General features: G+C 43.2%; 1 protein-coding gene and 1 long non-coding RNA gene across 8 annotated transcripts in view; one reads left to right on the top strand and one right to left on the bottom strand.

Annotated features, from left to right (window-relative positions):
• Nucleotides 1–6235, top strand: part of LOC136106624 (uncharacterized) — an 87928-nt gene extending 81693 nt beyond the window's left edge. The window contains exons 6-7 of one of the 2 annotated variants that reach the window (XR_011741150.1): nt 2225–2394; nt 4302–6235. This is a non-coding gene — a long non-coding RNA (uncharacterized lncRNA). The other variant, XR_011741149.1, reaches the window with a different exon arrangement.
• Nucleotides 1–21227, bottom strand: part of UNC13C (unc-13 homolog C) — a 101675-nt gene that overhangs the window by 3911 nt on the left and 76537 nt on the right. For 5 of the 6 annotated variants that reach the window (XM_071814127.1, XM_071814128.1, XM_065847022.2 and 2 more), the window contains 13 exons: nt 18355–18481; nt 17969–18065; nt 17377–17520; nt 16308–16385; nt 15177–15254; nt 10241–10329; nt 8925–9074; nt 7696–7819; nt 6816–6872; nt 5755–5835; nt 4311–4458; nt 1105–1197; nt 272–431 (listed from right to left, as the gene is read on the bottom strand). In XM_071814127.1, the coding sequence (XP_071670228.1) occupies nt 272–431; nt 1105–1197; nt 4311–4458; nt 5755–5835; nt 6816–6872; nt 7696–7819; nt 8925–9074; nt 10241–10329; nt 15177–15254; nt 16308–16385; nt 17377–17520; nt 17969–18065; nt 18355–18481 (1426 nt within the window). Of the gene's footprint in view, nt 1–271; nt 432–1104; nt 1198–4310; nt 4459–5754; nt 5836–6323; nt 6467–6815; nt 6873–7695; nt 7820–8924; nt 9075–10240; nt 10330–15176; nt 15255–16307; nt 16386–17376; nt 17521–17968; nt 18066–18354; nt 18482–21227 lie in introns of those variants that run through there. The other variant, XR_011741148.1, reaches the window with a different exon arrangement.

The following is a 21227-nucleotide window of genomic DNA, read 5'->3' as shown; positions in this document are numbered from 1 at the left end:
ACTGCTGGGGCAAATCGATTCGTTAGGTACACGAACAATTATTCCTGTGTACGAAAATGAGTTGTACGTTTTAACAAGCTTTTGTCAGACTGAAGGCTTAGTGTTGTCATTAATATAAAACAAAGATACAAGTTACTAAATAATTTTGAAGTAGTGTCTATCTAATACGTATAGAGGCCTTAGGATGTTTTTATGTTCTTGCCAGTTTAACTGCAAAAAAAATCTGACAAATTGCATAAAATGTGCAAGTAACAGACAAAAAAAGACTTACAATTGGAAAGTTTCGTTGTATTTTGGTGACCAGGTGTTGCTCTTTGTCTTGGTTCCGTGTTTTCTTTTCCTGTCACTGAGGTTAGGACCCAATATGCAAACTTCCACAAACGGCCGGAACATGGCTGTTGTTTGCCAGTTTAGTTTATTAATTGCTACAACTATAAATAAATAAAAGCAAAGAAGTTCAATACAGTTCCATTGGAAGAGGTCCAAATAGTTATCCATATGGCTTCGTATAGCCAATGGAAGGTGAGGTGAGAGCTTTGCAGGATACCAACACCCAGCACGCCCGCAAGGAGCTCTGCCTGTTCTCTGGGCGACGTCTGACTGTTTCAGTCACAACAGTAGCAAATAGAAACACGTACTTCACAAATGCTTCACATTAACAGCTCTTTTGTCTGCTACATTCACTGTAACTGAAAAAATAGCTTATACTAACATAAATGATAGGGGGTTTCCTCTGCAATTCAGGTTGTGCAGAACAAAGACATTTTGTTAACAATCCAAGTCTTGATGCAATCATTCACTACCCAGCTTTGCTACAGCTGTGTAATTTGGCACATTTGAATTTATAATTCCATGACTTCATGTAATAAATTCTGTCTACACAGAGATGCATGGGCAGTACTTGCCACATCAGCTTAACTTCTGCTGACGGGCAAGGAAAAAGTACAACCCTAATCACTTGAGCCATACCCAGAGCTTTACAAGTACTGTGATACTTCTTAACATTTGTTATTTCATTACTCGTATGGTTTACTTAGGATGTAGTGCTTGGGGGTTTTGCACTTTGTAGTCGCTTTCTTTTCAGATGAGCTGTTTGAAACTTACCTTTTACAGTGACTTTATGCTCACCGGTTCCAGGATGTGTAGAAATGTCCACCTGTATGGATATCTCACCCACCGTATTATTAGTGCTGTGACCTGAAACAATAATGAGGAGATCAGCACGCTTGGCTCCTCTACACACCCAGAGAAACAGACAATGAAAGAAGGAAAGTGCTATTTTCTGTCCTATACACTGCGAATTTCTGACGTACACTTCACATTTAAGTGGGAATCAGTTACAGAGTCATAAGTGATTTGCACCTTGCAAGTGCAAATGTCTATGTAAAGTGCTTCAGTAAAATAAAAGCCCCTTTCATTTGGAACCTCGCATTCCAGTTGTTGCGTTTGTACCCTGAGATGCAAAACCTGGTGGATCTGTCAGACTCTGTCTGCGTGTGCAGCCCAGCCACCTCGCAGCAAGCCCACCTCTGGAAAGTCATCTCTGTATGGGTGTTGAGGAATCCTTTGCTGGGGGTTAAGCCAAGTACTAAAGTCCTGCACTAGCACAGACAAAGTGCTACAAGTTACACTTCACCAGCAGTCTTTTCAATATGCGACCTTTTCAAATGTTTATTTTCTGCCACTCTTTTGAATGCATTGATTTTGCTATTAGCATATGCTAGAATACCTATATTGGCTTTAATTCTGCAAGTTCATTCGTTGTTCTTATGTTTTCTGTTGTTCATTACTATCAATTCCTTGAAATTGTATGCTGACTTCTGCAGCTTGTAAGGCTGGTCTGCTTATTTTCTTTCTTGAAATGAGGTTGTGTAACACATGATTGTGACCTCGATTTCAAACTGGAGTGGATGAAGTGGGGATTATTTCTTGTGCAAAATTCTGTCTGCAGCGTAGGTTATGAGAGAACTGGAAATGCTCTGTAGGACTTAAAGTTCATAACAGAACAGGCACAGCTTTCAAAATGTGACAGCAAATAATACAACAGTTCTGATGTGTGAAAGACCAGGAGAAACAAGTGGCTTTTTCACTTACAAGAGCTGCCAAACCACTTTCATTTCCCACAGTCCGATGTCGTTGCTCTGCTCGCCAAAACAATGGTGTGCTTGCTGCTCGCCAAGTTAACTCTAAGTTCAGTATTTAAATCTGATTCCATCTATTTCAGAAGATAATGAGTTCTGCTTTGCCTCGTATCATTAGAGGTTGCAGAAGAACACGGAATGCAGTTTTGGCTTTGAATTGACCTTCATTTTGATCGTGTGATTTCCCTCCCTCGTGCTGGTGGCTTCGCAAGATGAGTATGGAGTAACTGTTAGAGCTACTCATTCGCATTAGGTAAATATTTTACATTCTGCTTACTGTATTTTACTGTTTTCAGATGCTTCTTCCCTTTTTTCCTTTCAATTGCCCTCCATAAGCATGAAGAAATCCACTGAAAATGGGCTGATGGGGAAGAGCGGCCTTTCCTGCAGCCCTGGCGCGGGCAGCGGGGGCAGCGTGAGCTCCGCGCTGCCGGGCGGGGGCTGAGGCACCACAAACGCGTTGAAGTCCAACCAAAAAGTAACTGCAGCCCTGCCACGATGGATTGCTGTATCGTATCCCTTACGATAACAGCAGCATTCTCTAAGGATGTTTATGAAACTAAGCTACTGCGAATGTGCGAGAAAAACATTTCTCTATTTCCAACAAGTAACTACTTTGGATGGCATTTACTTTGCAGATATTAGTGGTAATGGATGAGAGCAAAGTCAGAACACTAATGTTTGAAGTCATGTTTTTTACGTTGTTTGTTAAAACTAAAATCATATTAATCCAAATGTTATTAGAGCTGATAATCAAACGCAGACATTCACAACACAGGCTCTAGTTTATGAAATTACTGAAGATATGAGACAGTTGCTAAAATAAATCACAGCTATAAATCTCCTTTCAATGTTTTTATCCTTTAAAGTACTCTAAAAGGTGAATGTATAACTTAATTCAATAAATAGGTGACTGCTAGGCTGAAAATTCTCTTTTTTAAGGAATGAATTCTGAGAAGCATCACCAGGACTGGTCTGAGCGTTAATGGTAAGGCAAATATACCACAGAGCAGGACCCACAGATATGGATGTAATTTTACTTCAGTGTCCTGTTTCTCCTTCTCCGAAATACAGACATACAGTAAGAGTTTGTCCTTTATAGTTTTGTCTTGATTGTGAAACTGTGGTTGAATTTGGCTCAAGTTTAATTAACACGAACTCATCCTGCCTGAACTGAGATCTGACTTTCTTGTCTAGAGTTGATGTAGGTTGACAACTTGTATAAGTACATAAATATACTAACACATGGTCCTGCAGAGCTTTCCTTGCTGACATTCTGTGCTGGCTTCCATGCCATCCAGCTGTTAGCCAGCTGTGGTGTGTGTTAGCCAGACAGCACCGCCCCCCGCTGAGCTGCTGTTCCACAGCCGATCCACGCTTGGCATGACTGGAGCACACAGAACAATGGTACGGTCGCTAAAGATGTTGAGAACAATCCATATTATCGTCTACGTTTGTGCCAGAATTGTGTCCTGCAGCTGAATTTAGAGGAGAAAAAGACCCACTTTTACAGTAGCGTCCAATCTGAAAGTGACAGTTCAGAGCTGACCAGTGTCCAAAGGAATCAGAATCCACCGGAGGTCGGAACCTCGGGGCATCTGCTGGCAATGGTGCACGGACGCGTCGAGACTCGCGTGGCTGTGCTCTGTACGCTCTTCGCAGAGGCACCAATCACAATTTGGTGTGTAAGGTACTAGTCAGGCTCTGAAATGCTGCGGAAGGTGGGAGTCGGGAAACCCTAACTACAAAAATCATGACATATGCCTTATTTGTAATTAGTAACTAATATCCTCCCGCTCTGAAAGTACCCAGAGCTGTCAATGACCTCTAAGAATTTACTCTGTTTCTGCAATTATAATGTGGACTGATATGGCCTCTACTGCCCTGTTTGCGTGTGGAGTGCTCCTGTAGATAACCCTGATATTCAGTGTTCATATACAGCTGTAGGAACTATTCTTCATGGTAGGTGACAAGCTGATGTAGTCACTGCCCTCGGACAAGCTCCACTGATTGACGACAGTGGTTGGTGCGGGATAACATCACACAGGCAAATCTGTGACAGTAAACCCTGCAGTACCACAGTGTTTGGAGAATGTGACTGGCAACCAACCGTTTAAAACACTTAAACCATCATCTGACGCACTTATTTCTCTATTGTAGGTCACTTACTCTGAGACGTCTGAGTGTTTATGAACTTCTTTATCAGGGCGTCGGTCGTTTGTGTGTAAAGGCTCAGGGCGTATTTCAAGGACTGCAGGTCCGGGCTCTTCTCCAGGAAACCCTTCTTGAGCCCGCTTCCTCCCGCGTGGAAGTATTGCTGAAACGGAACAGCACGGCTGGTCAGAGAGGCCAGTTACCCAGGTACAGACATACAAAACGTTAAAATAGCACTCAGCATGTGTGGCTAGACCCATGATTACAGCGGTGTTGGAGAAAGAAGCAGAATGTTTCTTGCGGTGCTCGTGACGGGTCGGTCCTGCCTGTAGAGCACTCTGCATCTCGGTCACGTTTCCGCATCGTCAAGGCTCTTGGCTTAGCATTTTTGACAGTTTTTGCCATATGACGTACCCAGTAAGCAGAGCTTACAAGGTGAAGCTAGGCTTTCCCCAGAGCATTGCTTTGCTCAGTTCATGAATGTGGTGCACAGAGATAATATGCTGTTAATTCTATAAACTGATTCCTTTCAAGTTGTTTACATCAAGAAAAGACCCAGGCCAAAGTGAAAAGGAGTGTTAAATACATTTAATCTTACTCCCTAATGATTTTTTTTGACTTCAGAAATCCAGTGTGTGAGGACTGCACAAAATTCTCTAGTTTTTAGTCCAAAAAAAGGACATTGTTAATCACTACATTTCGGAGCATAATGCAATAACCATAAGAGGACCGGAAGAGAAAACAAAGTTTCCAGAACATTTCAGCGGGCCTATGGCCTAATCCCTTCAGCGTTACTTTATCAATAACCAATAAACTCGTTAGTATTTCTAGTAATGCGATTAGCACCAGGTAAGGTTGGATGGATTGTGGCTCCTTTAAAACTCCAATGCGAAACATTTACTGCAATGCTAAGACTTTTCTAGAGTATTTTATGCATCACCAACATCTGCATCAAGACAAGGTTGGTAATGCATAAAAATTCATTTATTCACAAGTGTTTTTAACAGGTGTGCAATGGATAGGATTTTTTGTTTTCACTGAAAAGGGACCAATGTGTAGAATAATTAAGTGGCATCTTTAAATTAAATCAAATTATGTAGGAGTGACAGTAAATTAGGTGGTGAATTCCAAATGACATATAGTTGACAGATTCAGCTGGACATAGAATTTAAAACAGTACACAGTAGCTGATGTATGGTATAGAAAGCCCTGTTTTCTGGTGTGCTGTAAAAACCCACTGTCCTGTCTGCAGCCGGTGGAATAGCGTTTCTGACTTTCCTGCAAGGACACAATTAGACATTTGCTTTCAAGCCAACGCAAGCAGCTTAGGATCAAATGGCTCTTGACATATTAAAGGGATCTTCATGCTTCTAAAGGACAATTCTATTTTAGAATCTATTGCTCTGTCAGTCGTGTTCCCGGTCATTCCAGCACAGGGGGCACCCGGAGCACGCCGCACCTTGATGGTGGCGAGGGCCACGTCCATGACGGCGCACTGCCGCAGCGTCAGGCTCCGGCCTTCCTCCCGCACCACGTGCTCCTGCAAGGCAAGACGGGCTCAGCGGACACGGAACAGGAGGCCGCGCTCCGCCTGTTCCTGGAGGAACACGCGAACCAGGCCGCCAGCTGCCCCCGAGCCCCTGCAATTAATGGGGATTAATTCAACTTCAGATTTTTCCACAACAAATTATAACCTAAAGCGATCACGTTGTTTCTTAAAAACATAGATTGTAGGGGAAAAGAACCAATGTTTAATATTGAATATCTGTGTTATTTCTTCTCATAGGATATATTACTTCTCTGTTCTGGAGGACAGGGAAAAGGTTACATTTTAAGTTAAAATAATGTTATAAATAAACCTGACTGTTTAATTAATGTTTGTTTAAAATAAAAGTGTTTCCTATTAGAACATAAGCTTAATAAAGTCATAAAGTGACAAATTCTTGTGAAATCTTTGTCTAAAATAAGCATCCACAGATTGATTTAGGCAACATTTTAACTCCCCCAGCAAACTTATCAGTTACTCACAGAAGCACAAATTACTGCATTTCTGCACGAATCTGAAATCTTAATGGCAGAATTGATTGGCAACCAACTGACTTCGGTATCAGATGTCTGAACTCTCCATCGAGTGCATTAAGGACTTCAGTAATGCAGTGCTGAGGAGTTTACTGTAGAAGTACATGATATGTTTCATTACATCGCATAAAGAATAAGCAGAAAAAAAAAGCTAGCATTCCCATCCTAGAAGGGAACATGACGTGTTCTTTCGGTGGGGTTCAATGCTTACAGGGCCTATCTGTGCAACACGGGAAGGACGTCTCCTATGGGCACCTAGTGATCGCTTTACCACTTCAGCATACAGTCTGTGCTGTATCACATTACTCACCTACGAATAATCAGTCTTAGGTAGTAAACAAGCACAAGAATGCGACATGAAGCTTGGCCTCACAGTCACTAACACTTCATCTATTTTCTTCATTACAGCAAGCCATTCACTGCTTTATTTGGCTCCATTACCTTCAGTTTTGATAGCTGTCCAAGATCTTTGGCGGCACTGAATATCATCTGGGGCCCCTGTAATCACATTGAAAGTTCAGGAAACAGCGTCTCTACACGGTGTTTGTTTTTTATGATGACGTGATGTTATTTTCTGCTAGGACATTAGCCAAAATCACTGTTTTGCAAAGCTAAATACAAATTTCAATTACACACGAGACATACTTTCATTCAGTTGCTAAGGCCAAGTAGCTGAATGCTTGCAGCACGATTCCCTCCGGTGTCCCACACGTGATACAAACAGTGCATATTCTGTTGACTGGTTTTGTGTGCTCCTGTCTGCCATATCATTTTGTATTTAGTATTTTTAAGCTAAGGCTGGGTTTGTTGTTAGACAGTGTGTCAATGAGATACTTGTCCATAACCACAGCTCTCAGGTGCTGCGCCAGTATCAATCATCATCATGGAACGCGAGCGGCCCTGAGGAACCTGCAAAAGCTTAAGGGTCTGCAGTGAAATGCTCAGGATCTGTGAGTCAGAGAGTAACAAGGGATCCTGCACACAGCTCATAAACACCCCAGCACCTGACAGGAGATGCACTTACCCAGTGTAGATGCTACTTCTGTATTTGCAGATAAAATTTGCACAAAAATGTTTGAAAAGCAAATTAAATTTCTCAGAAATATAAATTTGACACATTCATTGGAAGAGAGGCTGTTTCTACGTATGCAAAGCAAACAAGAGCATTACAGTGAGTATGAACAGATCAGTGAATGGAGTGCTGGCCACGATCCTGTGATGAGCTCCAGTCTGGAACGTTTAATGACTCAGGTTTTCATCACCTCCTGAAGCAGGGTGTTTGTTACCGTCCCTTACACCGTGTGTGAACTGGGACACTTACGGTTTGGTCCGTCAGTGGTGGAAGCACAATCTGTTTCTCTATTTTGTTCAAGACTAACTTCCACAGCTCTTTCAAAACGCGTTTCAGAACCGTCTTCTCACAGATCTTCGCAGAGACACTTAGGCTGGAAATAAATCCAGAACACAAATCAGTCTCCAAACGTAGCATTAAGACTTCAGAGGTGTTGTATCACTGTATGCTCACATTAATGGCCATTATGGTTTAACTTCACCAATAAGGATTTCTCCATAGCTTAGTTATTTTGCAATATTATCAATAAATATTTTTGGTAAAAAAAAAAAGACTTGCAAATTAGACAATCATGTAAATCTCCACTATTCACTGTATTGCTTAATATATTACTGATATATATTTATAAAACATGTAAAATGATGATGAGTTATAAAGTTTGATGGATCATACAGTTTAGCACTCCCAAGCCCCTAAATTAAAGTTTTGATATATAATTTGTGCATGTCTTAAAAATAAAAAAAAAAGGTCCGCCTTGTTGTATATGTTTATACTGTGATGTAGAACTACATGTTGATTGATAGCTAACATGAGTTCAGGGATACAGAATCACAGCATCCCAGGATGTCAGGGGTTGGAGGGCCCTGGAAAGCTCACCCAGTGCAATCCCCCCATGGAGCAGGAACACCCAGCTGAGGTTCCACAGGAAGGGGTCCAGGCGGGTTTGAATGTCTGCAGAGAAGGAGACTCCACAGCCTCCCTGGGCAGCCTGGGCCAGTGTTCTGTTATCCTCACCCCCAACAAGTTGTTTCTCCTCTTTCAGTGGAACCTCCTGTGTTCCAGTTTGCACCCATTGCCCCTTGTCCTGTCACTGGTTGTCACCGAGAAGAGCCTGGCTCCATCCTCCTGACACTGCCCCTTTCCATATTGATCCCCAGGAATGAGTCCCCCCTCAGTCTCCTCTTCTCCAGCTCCAGAGCCCCAGCTCCCTCAGCCTTTCCTCACACGGGAGATGCTCCACTCCCTTCAGCATCTTGGTGGCTGCGCTGGACTCTCTCCAGCAGTTCCCTGTCCTTCTGGAACTGAGGGGCCACAACTGGACACAATATTCCAGGTGTGGTCTCCCCAGGGCACACAGATAAAGCAGGTAGTTTTTTCCACACTCGGAATCCAGACACTGCACTTGACAGTGGTGCAAAAATAGTCACATCTTACGAAGTGCATTAATCGAGCATTTGCCCATTCGCTGCCACACTTACGTTTTGTCCAGGAAATCCATGAGAGGTCGAAGCACAATCTCAGCATCGATGGCCGCACTGTTCTTATTAGCTGCTGCATTCCCATTGCCTCTCATTTGATTGAGTTCATTGCTCATTTGCCTTACACAATCTTCAATAATAAATTGGAAACTACAGGATGGGGGAAAAAAAAGAGAATGAGAGAATTCTGGGATAGAAAGCAACATTTATCATTTTTGCATCAGGTTCTTCAACAAGATTTAAATATTTTCTGCAAAGATGGAAAGTTCACAAACGCAAGATACTGCGTGTGCTACAGACTGGAAATCGTCATTAGGCAGTAAGCTGTTCCAGCTACACAGCCAATCATAAAACGAGAACGCAGATTTCCATGTGAAAACACTGGGAAAGTGGGAAACTTTTCCAAGTACACTTGGGTGTGCAATCACCTACACACTCCAAAGCCCTCGGTAAAATCAACATGGAGCTGCTATTGGTGCTGCTCACAGAAACCCTTAGCACCAGTCACGGCGAGAAAAGCCAAAAGGACACGTTGGCTTTCCCTGACATCAGCCCCCTTTCTGAGACCTCCAGCCCCACAAACCCCGCAATAACCCGGCCCGTGAGGAACATCCTGGCTGTCTGAAGCAAGCCCTGAACTGAGCTGTCCCTGCTTTTCCTCTGCAGAAACCCGGCTGGCTCGTTCACAAAGAAGCCCTGGGAAGACAGTTCAAGGATGGATTAAATAACAGCTACAGACTTCGCCTAATGACCACGACCACGGCACTAATCCCTCTTTCTTAGATTCTATTCTAATTTGAAGTAAAATTAACTTGCAGCTTCTTACAGCGCAGGCCCTGCTGGCACAGCACCACACTCATTTGAGACCGCAGCGTGCACCCTGGTTCATGAGAGAGGCCCAACAGACAAGTTTTGCAGAGCCACAGGCACGCAGATGACCACAGGCGGCCGTTCCCATGGCTGTCTGAAGCAGGCTCGACACAGGCAGACAGCCCTGGTTGAAGCAGGGCGCTCGGAAAAAGCGGTACAAGTTTAACAGCATCAGGCAAGAACAAACCAGCGATTTTTGTTTTCCCAAAGCAGCAAGAGAAGCCACCGGCCCCGCTGCTGCAGCACGTTCGTGCCCACATAACGTCTTCGTTTCTTTGCAGTGAAGTTACTGCTGTGTGCTCACACACGCCCAAATACACACCGCTTATCGGGGCAGAAGCACGCTGCACCGGCAGACATCCAAACACCCACCCCGACTCAATCAACGAGGTACGTTTTGGAACAGGAATATTTCCCTGAGGTTTGCAGTAAAATAGGCTTCTTACCTTGTAGCGTATGTTACGCTGAGTTCATCCAATACATTGCTAAGTTTCACCTGCAGTTCTTTCAGAACAACACCAGCTTCAGGGTCCAACTGCAAAGAGATAAGTAGTGTAATCTTTTACCTATACAATATGTTTTGGGGTTTCCACTACAACTGATGAATGAGGAATTATATGCAATGATGCACTGCACTATGGAAAACCAACTGTGGAAACACCTGTTACAACACAGGATTGCTTTAGTAGGCCTGAATATCCAATTTGCATTTAAAGGAAAACATTTTATTAAAATAGTGAAGAATTATACTGTTAGAAACCAAAACTACGCCATTAAACAATGGCTTTCTATGGAATGGTGCAAATTGTGTTGGCAGTCACAAGAACAGAACTGCCATTATCAGGCAGCTGTTGTTCACAGGGCATACCAGGGGAAGGATGAGTGAGACGCTAGTGTTTGTGCTAATAATACTGCAGATGCTTTCGGCTCTTAATTACGCTCATGGATTTCAGCACAGTTGGTATTTTTTGCGATTCATGTTGAAGATGTTTCCATATTCCCATTAATGCAGTGTGGAAGTAGAACAGCCAGCACTAGAAAAGGTGATTTGAAGGCTTTCCATGCTGCTTCTACTGACGTGGTATGAGGGAGGGGAATCCATCGCATTTCAGTACTTGTGTTTCTAAAACCCATCAGGACATCCGTAATTCAAGCACAGCGCAACCCGTTCTGATGCGCAGGGAGCACAGCTGCGGTACCTCTGATACGGGTTTTCTAAACATGGGAAAAGGAGAATGCAGGGGAGAAATATGGGTTTATATTTACAGGGATGGGATCCATGCACGGATATTGAATCAAAAAGGCACTCTGTTGATATTGGCCACTTGTTTATTTGCTATGCATTCTCTTTCAAATTAAAAAATGATGGTTCTATACTATGAAACTTTGGGGGGGCTTCATAAAGATAGTTTTAGGATGGTCTTGTGCAGTGGAGCTGAGTCAGCTCAGGAAGGGTTACTGTCTCCCTCCTAAATATTCTAACAGGTTACAATTCACGCCATGACTACCTTACACAAAACCATCACAGTTTTGAAACAAGAAGCTCAATAAGGAATTTCATCTGTGCTTTACAAGGATTTATTATTTCAGCAGTTGTCTGAACAACTCCTGCTAACACATTTCATACCAGGTTTGCTTGTTCTCAGGACAGCGCTGTGTGGGAAATGCACTGCAGCAAGGTGCGCGTGGTCTGGCTCCATGAAGCCACGGGCTGCCAGGCCTGCGCGTGTTGGCACCCCAGCACTCACACTGCGGCCGCAACGCGCGGCCCTCCAAGCACCATGTCCGGGAGGAAAGCGAGGCCGCCAGTGGTGAAGAGGTTAATTCATCCATCAGGCTTTGCAGAGACCACGAGAGGCAGCCCTCAGCACGCCTGGCTCGGCTCAGTCTGCCTGCGAGCAAGGCGGTGGCGATGAAACGCGCATCTCTGCTGCATGAGCCAGCCTGCTGCTGGATAGCGCAGGTATTCTGGGAGGTGTGCAAGAACTCGGGCAATACAACCTGTAATTCTTCACAGCAGCTGCCACTGGCAGCAGTTTAAGACAACAGACACAAGTGTGCTCAGCTGCAGAGGCCTCAGCACCCAGCTGCGGTCACACGAGGAACTGTGGGGTGACCCAGCGCGGCGCCACCCTGCCCTGCGGCCAGAGGGAAGGGTGGCACTGAGACGGAGCCCCGGCGCTGGTCAGCGTCTGAGGGTGTAGGAGGGACACACAGCTGTGGAAATTCACTATCTACAGTTCGGGGACTTCTCTTTTTTTCAAGTCTCACTTGTTCCACAGAGTTTGATGAAGATAAAAAACCCCAATAAAACACATGCCTGAATATTTCTCCAGAAAAACATAAGAACCCCCTCACACACCTGAGCAGATTATTGTTAGAGGAAAAACCAAGTTTTGTTAATGTGCCATATCTGATCCAAGAATCAAACGGGAGAAACGCCATTATCCTTGGCTTCTTGTGTTCCGCGCACAGCACGGGCGGGCTGTCCCCAACAGGCGGCTGGGCTGCTCGGCTGTCAACATCTGCACTCTTAAGGAGCAACCTTATTTTAGCAGTGGAAATGTTATTAACCTGTTAACATGTTAATTATACTTTTCTTCCACTTCTTAATTTGCTTGGCTTTCTTAGGTTCATAAATATTGCTGTTATTTTATCGCCTTCTTGAATAATAGATTTTATTTTTACCCACAACAGAACACGCTGAGAAATCTTTCACAAGATCTGCTAATTACGGATTATTAAATAGATAATGAGAAGTCTGACTTTTTCTGAATGCTGAAGAAAAGCAGAGAATGCTTTTGCTGAAGAGATGAAAAAGAAACGAGGAGTATTTGAACATCCCTGTTTCCAAATGCTGCCCGTCTAAAACCCTGACAGTTTTACACATACGAGCCTCGGAAGAGAGTGAAAGACCTGATGAATCTGGCTGCTTTTGACAAAATGTGTTAGACTGAGCTATTCCATGCGGTAATTTAATGTGTGTTAGTATGGACATCATTTTGTTAACTGCAAATTCGGTAATATTTCTCTAGGAAACTACAGAGATGCAAATTGCTTTTGCACGAGTTAAATGGAACCTCTCTAATCTGAATTCCATTTATCTGCAGTACCACAGGTCTAATTGCTTATAGTTTCCTAATGGGACCACCTGGTTACTTTTGTTCAGACAATAGTTTTACACGTTCTATGCACATCTAGGGAAGGTATGGGTATTTATCAGAGCCATCACTTCAGTGGTTGTTTTTGCCTCTGACGGCCCTTCCTCTGCCCCCCTGCTCAACCATCTGGGTACAGTGAACCCCACGTCGACCGTTTGGCTGCCACTTCTTTAAATGCCTCTGACTTAACAGATTCAAAGACAGACGCTTCAGGACTGTTCTGCTCAACCCGGGGCCTCCGTCATGCCATCCAAGTCTGTAAGACCTCATATAGATTCCTATAGGAATTCCTAAGTTGTAACTGAACTTACTAGAGAGGAAACATGATCTGCCTACAGTCAGTGTAATGCTGTTGTACACAAACAACCTGCTTTTTCTATCCACCTGTTTATTTTAAATGCCAATTGCAGTAACTCACTCCTGCCATGTTCTGCCATCTGCTGAAGAGCAACGCAGTTTTTCCTTTGCCTTTTTATCAGTTTCCAGCTTGTCAGACATGAAAAGTGGCTTAGTGCAAACGTGCACTACTTTTGTACGAAACAAACAGGATCTAAGCAAAAATTCTACATTATGATGATCTGTGACCATAATTTAGGACGTGATTTTGAAGAAGGAAAGACAGTGGGTTGTATCCCACTTTACTGCTCTTCATTAAGGCAGACTGATCTCATTTATGTAATTTTTTAGGTACGCTCCCCGCTTGGCTACAGCAGAGAGCAGAGTTGATAAGAAACCTGTGTTGCTCAGACCACTTTATTTCGGTGTCAGAGGAGCTGAGAGCCCGGTTTTTTGCCCGTTTGCCGAGCTCCGGGCGCTGCATACGCACCAGAGCTGCTCTGAGCAGACTGCGGCTCCTGGCCGCACAGCTGGGAAGACACAGCTCACAATGTGACACCGACGAGATTAACGGCGTTTCATTCTTCTCAGGATTAGTTTTGCTTCAACTGAAATGGGTCTCATTATTCCACTGAAAACCACCTGAATTCTTATTGCCCTCCACATGCAAAAAGTTAAACCATTTCATTCCTGCAAGGAACCTGCTTACGGATTTTATCGCTGGCTTTGCTTTTCAAGCGCCAGTTCGATGAGGTCAGTCAGCTGTTAGCGTTTACGCTCTTGCAATAGCCAGGAAAATCGGTATCCCAACTTCTTAAGGGCAAATGGTTCAGGAGAACTTCAACAGGGGTGACACAAAATCGAAGATGAATGTGCCTTTCTTCAAGAAATGTCCCTAATGAGACGCAAACAAAACTCTGAAGGTATTTTCCAGATCTTTTTTCTTGCACTGTTCATCAGAGACACACTTAAGGCACCTAACAAAGGCATTTTAGATCAGCATCTCTGAATTCTCTCCAAGGCTTGCATGTTGCACCACATTTGTAGGAAATGTTGCAAATCTGCAAATTATTGGAGGACATGTTTATGTCCTTTACTGTTGACAGGACTGCGGGCACTCTGAAGCCTCCTGCACTATAAAGCCAAGCGCGTTCTGGACTGCTGAGCAGCAGCTCCCGCTGGAACGGCGCCAGGTCCTGACCGCCCGCAGGCCGCGGGCGCTCAACCGTGCGCTGCAGAACGGTTCACAGGCTTCCTAGGAATTCCGAAAGACTTCACACTATCTGCCTAGGAAAGCTTTTCAATTTGGAGTATCAACTGAATGCCCAGGCATAGCTCTTTTTGATTTTAAATCATGGGGAATTGCACAAATGCATCAATGGAAATTAGTAGGAAATGTGACTGGTCTTAATCTTAGAAAATATGATCTGGAATAATAAAAGATGCTTACTATCACAAACCTCATAAGAGAATCTCTCTCCTTCTTTCTTCTGCTCAGTGGAGTGCAAGTCAAAGGCATTAGACAAAGACAAGGACACATTACAGACAAAGCACAAGGCACATATTGTACAGAGTTTTCAGATACAGGCAAAACACATCAGTACATGAAAAAGCAAAGCATAGTCCAATACAAACAGTAAAACAAAGCTGGCACTGCAGATTACAACACAAACACCCAGTGCTGGTTGAACTTTACAGATCATTAGCATGTTTCTGTGAAATGCTGTTAACTCTGTCTAGTGCTGCCAGGACATTACATCATTTTTGTAGACTTTTTTTTTTTTTAATCGATTTTCTTTGCAAGCACAAGTGAAACTGGGTTGAAAACACGGTGCTAATGATCTCTAAGGAACTTTGAATGAACCGGGAAACAATCATGACTCACCTCCTTTCCTCCCATGGACTCAAACATTTTCTCAAGCTGGACTCTTAACTGCTGAATGTTGTTCATCAAGATACGGGGCTGCAAAGAGAGCGCCAAATGTGAGAATGTGCAGGTTTCGTTTCTTTTATGTATGAATACATCTTAATAAGTTTAGTCTCTTGTAATGTTGCTCACGCGAACCACCAATAGTTGATATTTAGCTGCAATAAATGTCCTTCTGAATTCTACCATTGTGTATATGTTGGTGACCCCTAGATTACGACACTGCCTCACACTACAGCGGGCACTGGTCAGACTGGGAGGTGACAAGGACAGCGGGGATCTCTGTATGAGCTATGTCAGTGCTGCACGTTACAGGTGAACAGCATGAGGACAGTGCTGCAGTTATTCATCGTAGAGTGACACATCTGTACAACACGCTACTGACCATAGTCACACGGTGCTAAGTGTTGCCTGCCTTGGCAGTATTGCCTTTGTTTGCATATCAGTCGGTGTACAAGAACAATTCGCCTCAGTCACGTTAAGCTACTGATAATGTCTTGGTTTCTTTAACCACATCTTTAGTGCCCATATCTCATTCCCTTCTGAGTCCTTCACCGGGGACTCCCTTGCAAGCAGAGAGTGACCACACGATCCTCTCTCTTCTCTTCTCTTCTCTGCGGCAGGGACAGAGCGCTGAGAGCGGGCGGTGGGAGCGGGGCAGCCTGCACGCTCCCTGCTCAGGAACGAGGGGCTCATGAGCCCTCTAAGGAATGCATTGATAAAGCAGGCTGATGCAAACTGAAAACACAACAATGTTTTCTTCTGTTTGGAAAAAACAAAAGGATGAAGATATGTTCACCATTGTATTCGGCTGTTACCAGGGACTGGTTCTGACCATCTTACATTTTTTTCTACTTTAATACTGAAATTATTAACTACAATTCTTAACTAATTGCACCTATTCCAGCTTTTACACAGCAAAGTAAGCAGCTATGAAAGCATGCTGATCTTCTTAAAAACTAAAGCAACTCAAAAATCTCTTCCTCCATTCATGCTTTTTCTCACAGACAAAAATCATTACATTTCAAAAAGTACACTAAGTCACTTATACATCATTTCTGAGGCAGAAAGAAAACACTTTTTACTCACCACATCTTCTTTATCACAGTATGAGCTGAAATAATTTGAAATAATTACAGCATACTGAAGAAGCACTTTGTTGATAGTCTAGGAGAGGAGAAGAGTCTTTTAAATGGTTAATTTACAATGTAAAACAAAAATAATAATTAAAAACCACAGAAAATGAGGTTTCTATAAAGTAGCAATTTTACAGGTGCTTCCATGTTTAGTATATGGTATGTTTTTAGATACAAAACACACAACCCCGTGAGCACATTTCCAAATTCCTGCACAAAAGCTGCTGGGTTTTTCCGCATGGAATGTGATCTCCAAGGGCACAGATACTTCAATTTTGGTCACACTGTTTCTGAGAGGCACTGACAGCTCTGCTCCTTGCAACGTGCTACGTACTTAATGGAACAGTAGCAAGGTCAGAAAATGCTCTAGGGTTATAATGCGTAGATTACAAATATAATGGAGACACAAGACCAAAGGCGCAGTGTTCAGAGTCTGGCAATATGAGCTTACCTTACAACACTAATGTAAATAGGAACTTTGTTTGCAATGGAAAACTGTTGCAGTAGGAGAACAGGAATAAATGTAAATGCAAGCTTTTTTAAAGCCATCAGGACTATAATGGAAATCCATGTCTTGTGAGGAAATGTCACAATTCAAACAGAAAGTTGGCCTAACAAAGCTGAGTTTATCCAACAGCAGATGGATGAGAACTACTACCTAAGGACTTCTGCCAACCATACGTTATTGCCATACCTTCAACTTCTCCTTCCCTTGCACTGAATAATGAGATAATTGCATTTCACTGAATTGCTCCATCAATGGAATTGTAATCAGTGCTTAATAATTGATTGTATAGCATACGTAAATACGAAATCTTAGAGAGGTTAGAACGCCTCAAACTGATTTTGACCAAGTAGATGAAAGCCAGTCTGAAGCCACAGACAGCACATCTTTCTACGGCTCTAAAGATCGCAGAAGAGATCGATTCTCCACGACACTGGAATTACTTAGCTCTTAAGTGCATGGCAACACAACGTCACCCTCTCTGAAGCTCAGTTGAGGGGCAGTGATTTTACTTCACCTTTGCAAATCTTCTCATTAAATGAGATAGTGCTTCTGGATTAGGACACTCAAGCTTCCTAATGATCTCAAAGCTTTGGTTGAGCTGTGTGAAGACATCAACCACGGAACAAGAGAAGAGAGCGTGATCCGATGTTTTCTGGAACTAGAGAGAAACATTCAAATGAGTTAATACTTGTTTGGAGATCAAAACCATTTGAACTGATTTTCTTACACGTGAAATTCTTCCCAGAGTCATAAAAAGTATTAAAATGAAAACAAGGAAATTAAAAAGTCTCACTGCTAACACTGAGAAATGTGGCTTTACACATTTCTAGTACTTTCCAACCTCTTAAAAATAAGAACAAAATTCTCTTTGATGACATCAGAACCACGTCAGTTTAGTGAAGCCATGGACTGACGTCTCTGGGGAGTCTGGGCAGATGGAACCAGAGCAGTTTGTCCACAGGGTCATCTTCAAGAACCGTTACTGACTGTGCGTCTTGTGAGGTGTGACAAGGATACTGTGGGACCAAGGGTATGTTTGGCTTCGTAATGCTAAATAACTGTCCTAATAGTTTCCTTACTCTCCTCTTTAAAAAGTAAAGGCTCACCCCGTCTTTTTTGTCTCTTTCTAGTGCTCCATGAAGAAATTCCATTGAGACGTCCTCGTTTTCATCCAGCCACTGAATGACAAATGGTTCAAACCACCTGAAAATAAAAACCGACTTTGTAAAGCATGTACATTTATTAGCTTTAATAAAACATCAGCTGTGGTTTATTCTTCTTTGATAACAGGCCCCAAACCATACAACAAATCAGCCGAATTGCAGCAGGTTAAGGAGTGAGATTAGGGATAGATCATATAAAAGCAGAGCACTGAATGTATCAATTGCAGGAGGAAAGGTGAAAATGAAAACAGCAGCTGAATATTACCCCAAAGCAGTAAGAATAATTTCAGTAGTATATCTGTATACATAGAGACATGTACACTACTTACAGAGAGTATTCAGGCACCGCATCCTTGAAAGCAGAGAGTTCTCTCACGTATTCGTTATAAAACCATTTCACTTTGAAGTGCAAATTCATATAATCTGTGCTTTTGCATAACCGCTGCTTTTCATGTTCTGTAACAGAACGAGTTGAAATAAGAGCATTTAATAACATTCTAACAGCAAATAACATTCTCATGCCTCAAAGCACTAGTGACACAATAATACAGTGTTTGCATTATAAACAATTGGGTGTTTTAGAGGCAGAAGAACCCACCGTTCCAGTCTTCAGGTTCTCAGTGCTCTTTGGAAAACCAAAACAAAACCGAGAGCAGCGCAGAGTTCCTCACTGCAGAGGAAACCCCAGGACCCGCAGACCTCTGCCCTTAGGCACTTGTGTTGGACCAGGGTTAGGAAGCTGTGTCAGGTGGCGAGTTAGGAAGGACAAATGAAGCTCTGTAGCCAAATGAAGTAACAACTATGAACGACAGTCCTACAGGAATCTGTGAAACCTGCACTAGTAAATGGGCTGCGTTTGTCCTATATAGTTAAGGAAAGAGGAGACAGCTCCACCGCTCTACAGCTGTCTGATTTATGCATGGCACAAGTAGAAAAGCTGCTTTAATAAAGCGTTGAAGTTTTTCAAATGGGCTTCTCCACTTCTCTTTCTCAGTCTCCTGTTTTCAACATAATCAATATGCAGATGATCATGGAGCCACCTGTAACCACCTTCTGCATTTCTGAAGCCTGATTTAACTGGTTTGTAACACACGCCCGTCTTTTCCCCAGGGCTGTGATCCTGTCTCAGCTCTCCCGCAATGCTCTGCAGCCTGTGCCCTCGGGCCACTCCAGACCCTGGGCAGCTCCATCCTCTCCCTCCTCGAGGCGACGGGCGCTTTGTCCTGGCTCAACTCTCCCATTTCCGTCTCCGCAGCAGGAAGCTATGGTTCCACAAGTCCGGGGCAGAGCAACCCTTCCTGCACTTCCCGCTCACAGCTCCATCTCGTCGGGGTCTCGTGTCGCTCGCGCACTCTTCCTTAGGCAAAACATGTGTGTCTTTGCCCTTAAAATGTGTCCTCACACAGACGCTCAGCAGGAACGACGTTCCCGTGTGGACAGCACACAGTGCCAACCCGCCTTTTCAAACCTCCTCGTTGTTCCTGACTTCTGCTCGCACAGTAACACAGTATTACACGTTTTTTCATATGTATTTTGGATGTGCACCTGATCTATTGAACTGCAGGAGCATCCCATCCTCTGTCATATGCACACCCGAATACACCACCTGGTTCTTGTTTTTCAGATCTGACCTGGCACATTCAAAGGAAATTCGTAGTTTTGTTATTATGCCAAATCAGCACTCGTCCATGCCCCATCACTACTTGAGAGTACTACGAATTCTCCCCAGCATGGTACCATTGATTATTAAGAGAGCGATGGACAGAAATGGTTTTGCATACTCTCACGATTCTTCCCTCCCACAGACCCGAGGAATCTTTGCTTCATTCTGGTAGGAGTTTTTGCACAATCTATTGCTACAGACAGCTGGATGACCACGTTTGCTCGATAAAGGTAGTTCTGACAAGTGATACCAGTCTTTGACAATTGTCTTACGGTTATCAAATTGACTGCACATCTACTGCTCAAGTCATTATTAAGAAAGAACTATCTTCTGTTGCATCCAGCAGAGTGGAATTTCTGAAATGAACAGCATGTTTTGCATGAATGGGTTATTAGATTATACAATGCAACTGAAGAGTGTTTGCTGTAGTATCACAAACCAAGCAAATGCTCATTTCAATTTTAGAAATGATCTGCTGCCCATGATGGGCAAACTTGTCTAAAGGGTACAATTTATACAATACCATTCATTTATATTTTCTCTTTCAAGTTAAGATCTAAATTACCACACATTAGAAATGAGCGCGCTAGTCATTCATGAATAATTGAGGTATTTTCTTGGGGCTATTATAACTTGTAAAGAATATTTCAAAAGAGTCTCCTAGGATATTACTTGTAGCTACATATAAGTGAAAAATGCACCCTCAATTCCTAATATTAACTATCAGACCATCAGAAAATGAGTATCTGTGTATCCACGTGTGTTACCTCGTCAGCCTACACGAACCAAAGAACAGAGGAAACGGTGCCTGCGTGAGGCAGTTTCAACGGATCATATCAGGTGGGTTTACTGACAGTAACCATCCCGTTCTGTTAGAAATCACAGGAGCATCACTGTACGAACTCTAAATCTCGATTTCTGAAAAACTCGCACAAGTTAATGCAAATGCGGGACAACACAGAATATACATCAGCAGTTTGGAGATCTGTGTCAGTTTTCGTGGAGGGAAAACTGGCCCCGTGTTGTCCTGTACAGACACATCCATTCGGACGTTCTGGAAGACAGATGTGCCAGCTGCTTTTCTTCTACACAAAAATGTATAAAAAGATCCTGTAGGAAGGAATGGAGTTATGACACACTCATTTCCTGAATTTAAGCTCATGGGAATGGCTGGAGATATTTGGGAATACATAGGGTGGGAAAAGCCAGAAACAGGATCTTGGAAGAGCCAATTCAATCTTTTTTATCGCATTAGCATTCCTTTTGCCAGTGTTGTTGGACTATCGCATTGCTTCTTGACTGCATGCAGAAAGGAATCAACTCCTTTGTAACACAAAAGATGCTGCTTCAGGTGATTAACACTAAATCAAATCACGCAACGATTGCCATCGCAGCCCTGGGCACCGCATGTGAACAGATGGCAGCCTACGTTAGTAACTTGGAAGGTGAGGCTGGCAGAGCAGGATGCAATGCATTTTAATGAACTCCACTAAAACCATGAGGATCGAGTGCGACCGTATTTAAGGGCTTGCTCCTAAT

Source organism: Patagioenas fasciata, chromosome 12, assembly GCF_037038585.1.
Source record: "Patagioenas fasciata isolate bPatFas1 chromosome 12, bPatFas1.hap1, whole genome shotgun sequence".
Lineage (NCBI taxonomy): Eukaryota > Metazoa > Chordata > Aves > Columbiformes > Columbidae > Patagioenas > Patagioenas fasciata.
Note: the sequence above shows the minus strand (reverse complement) of the source record. Positions and strands in the feature narration are given on the sequence as shown.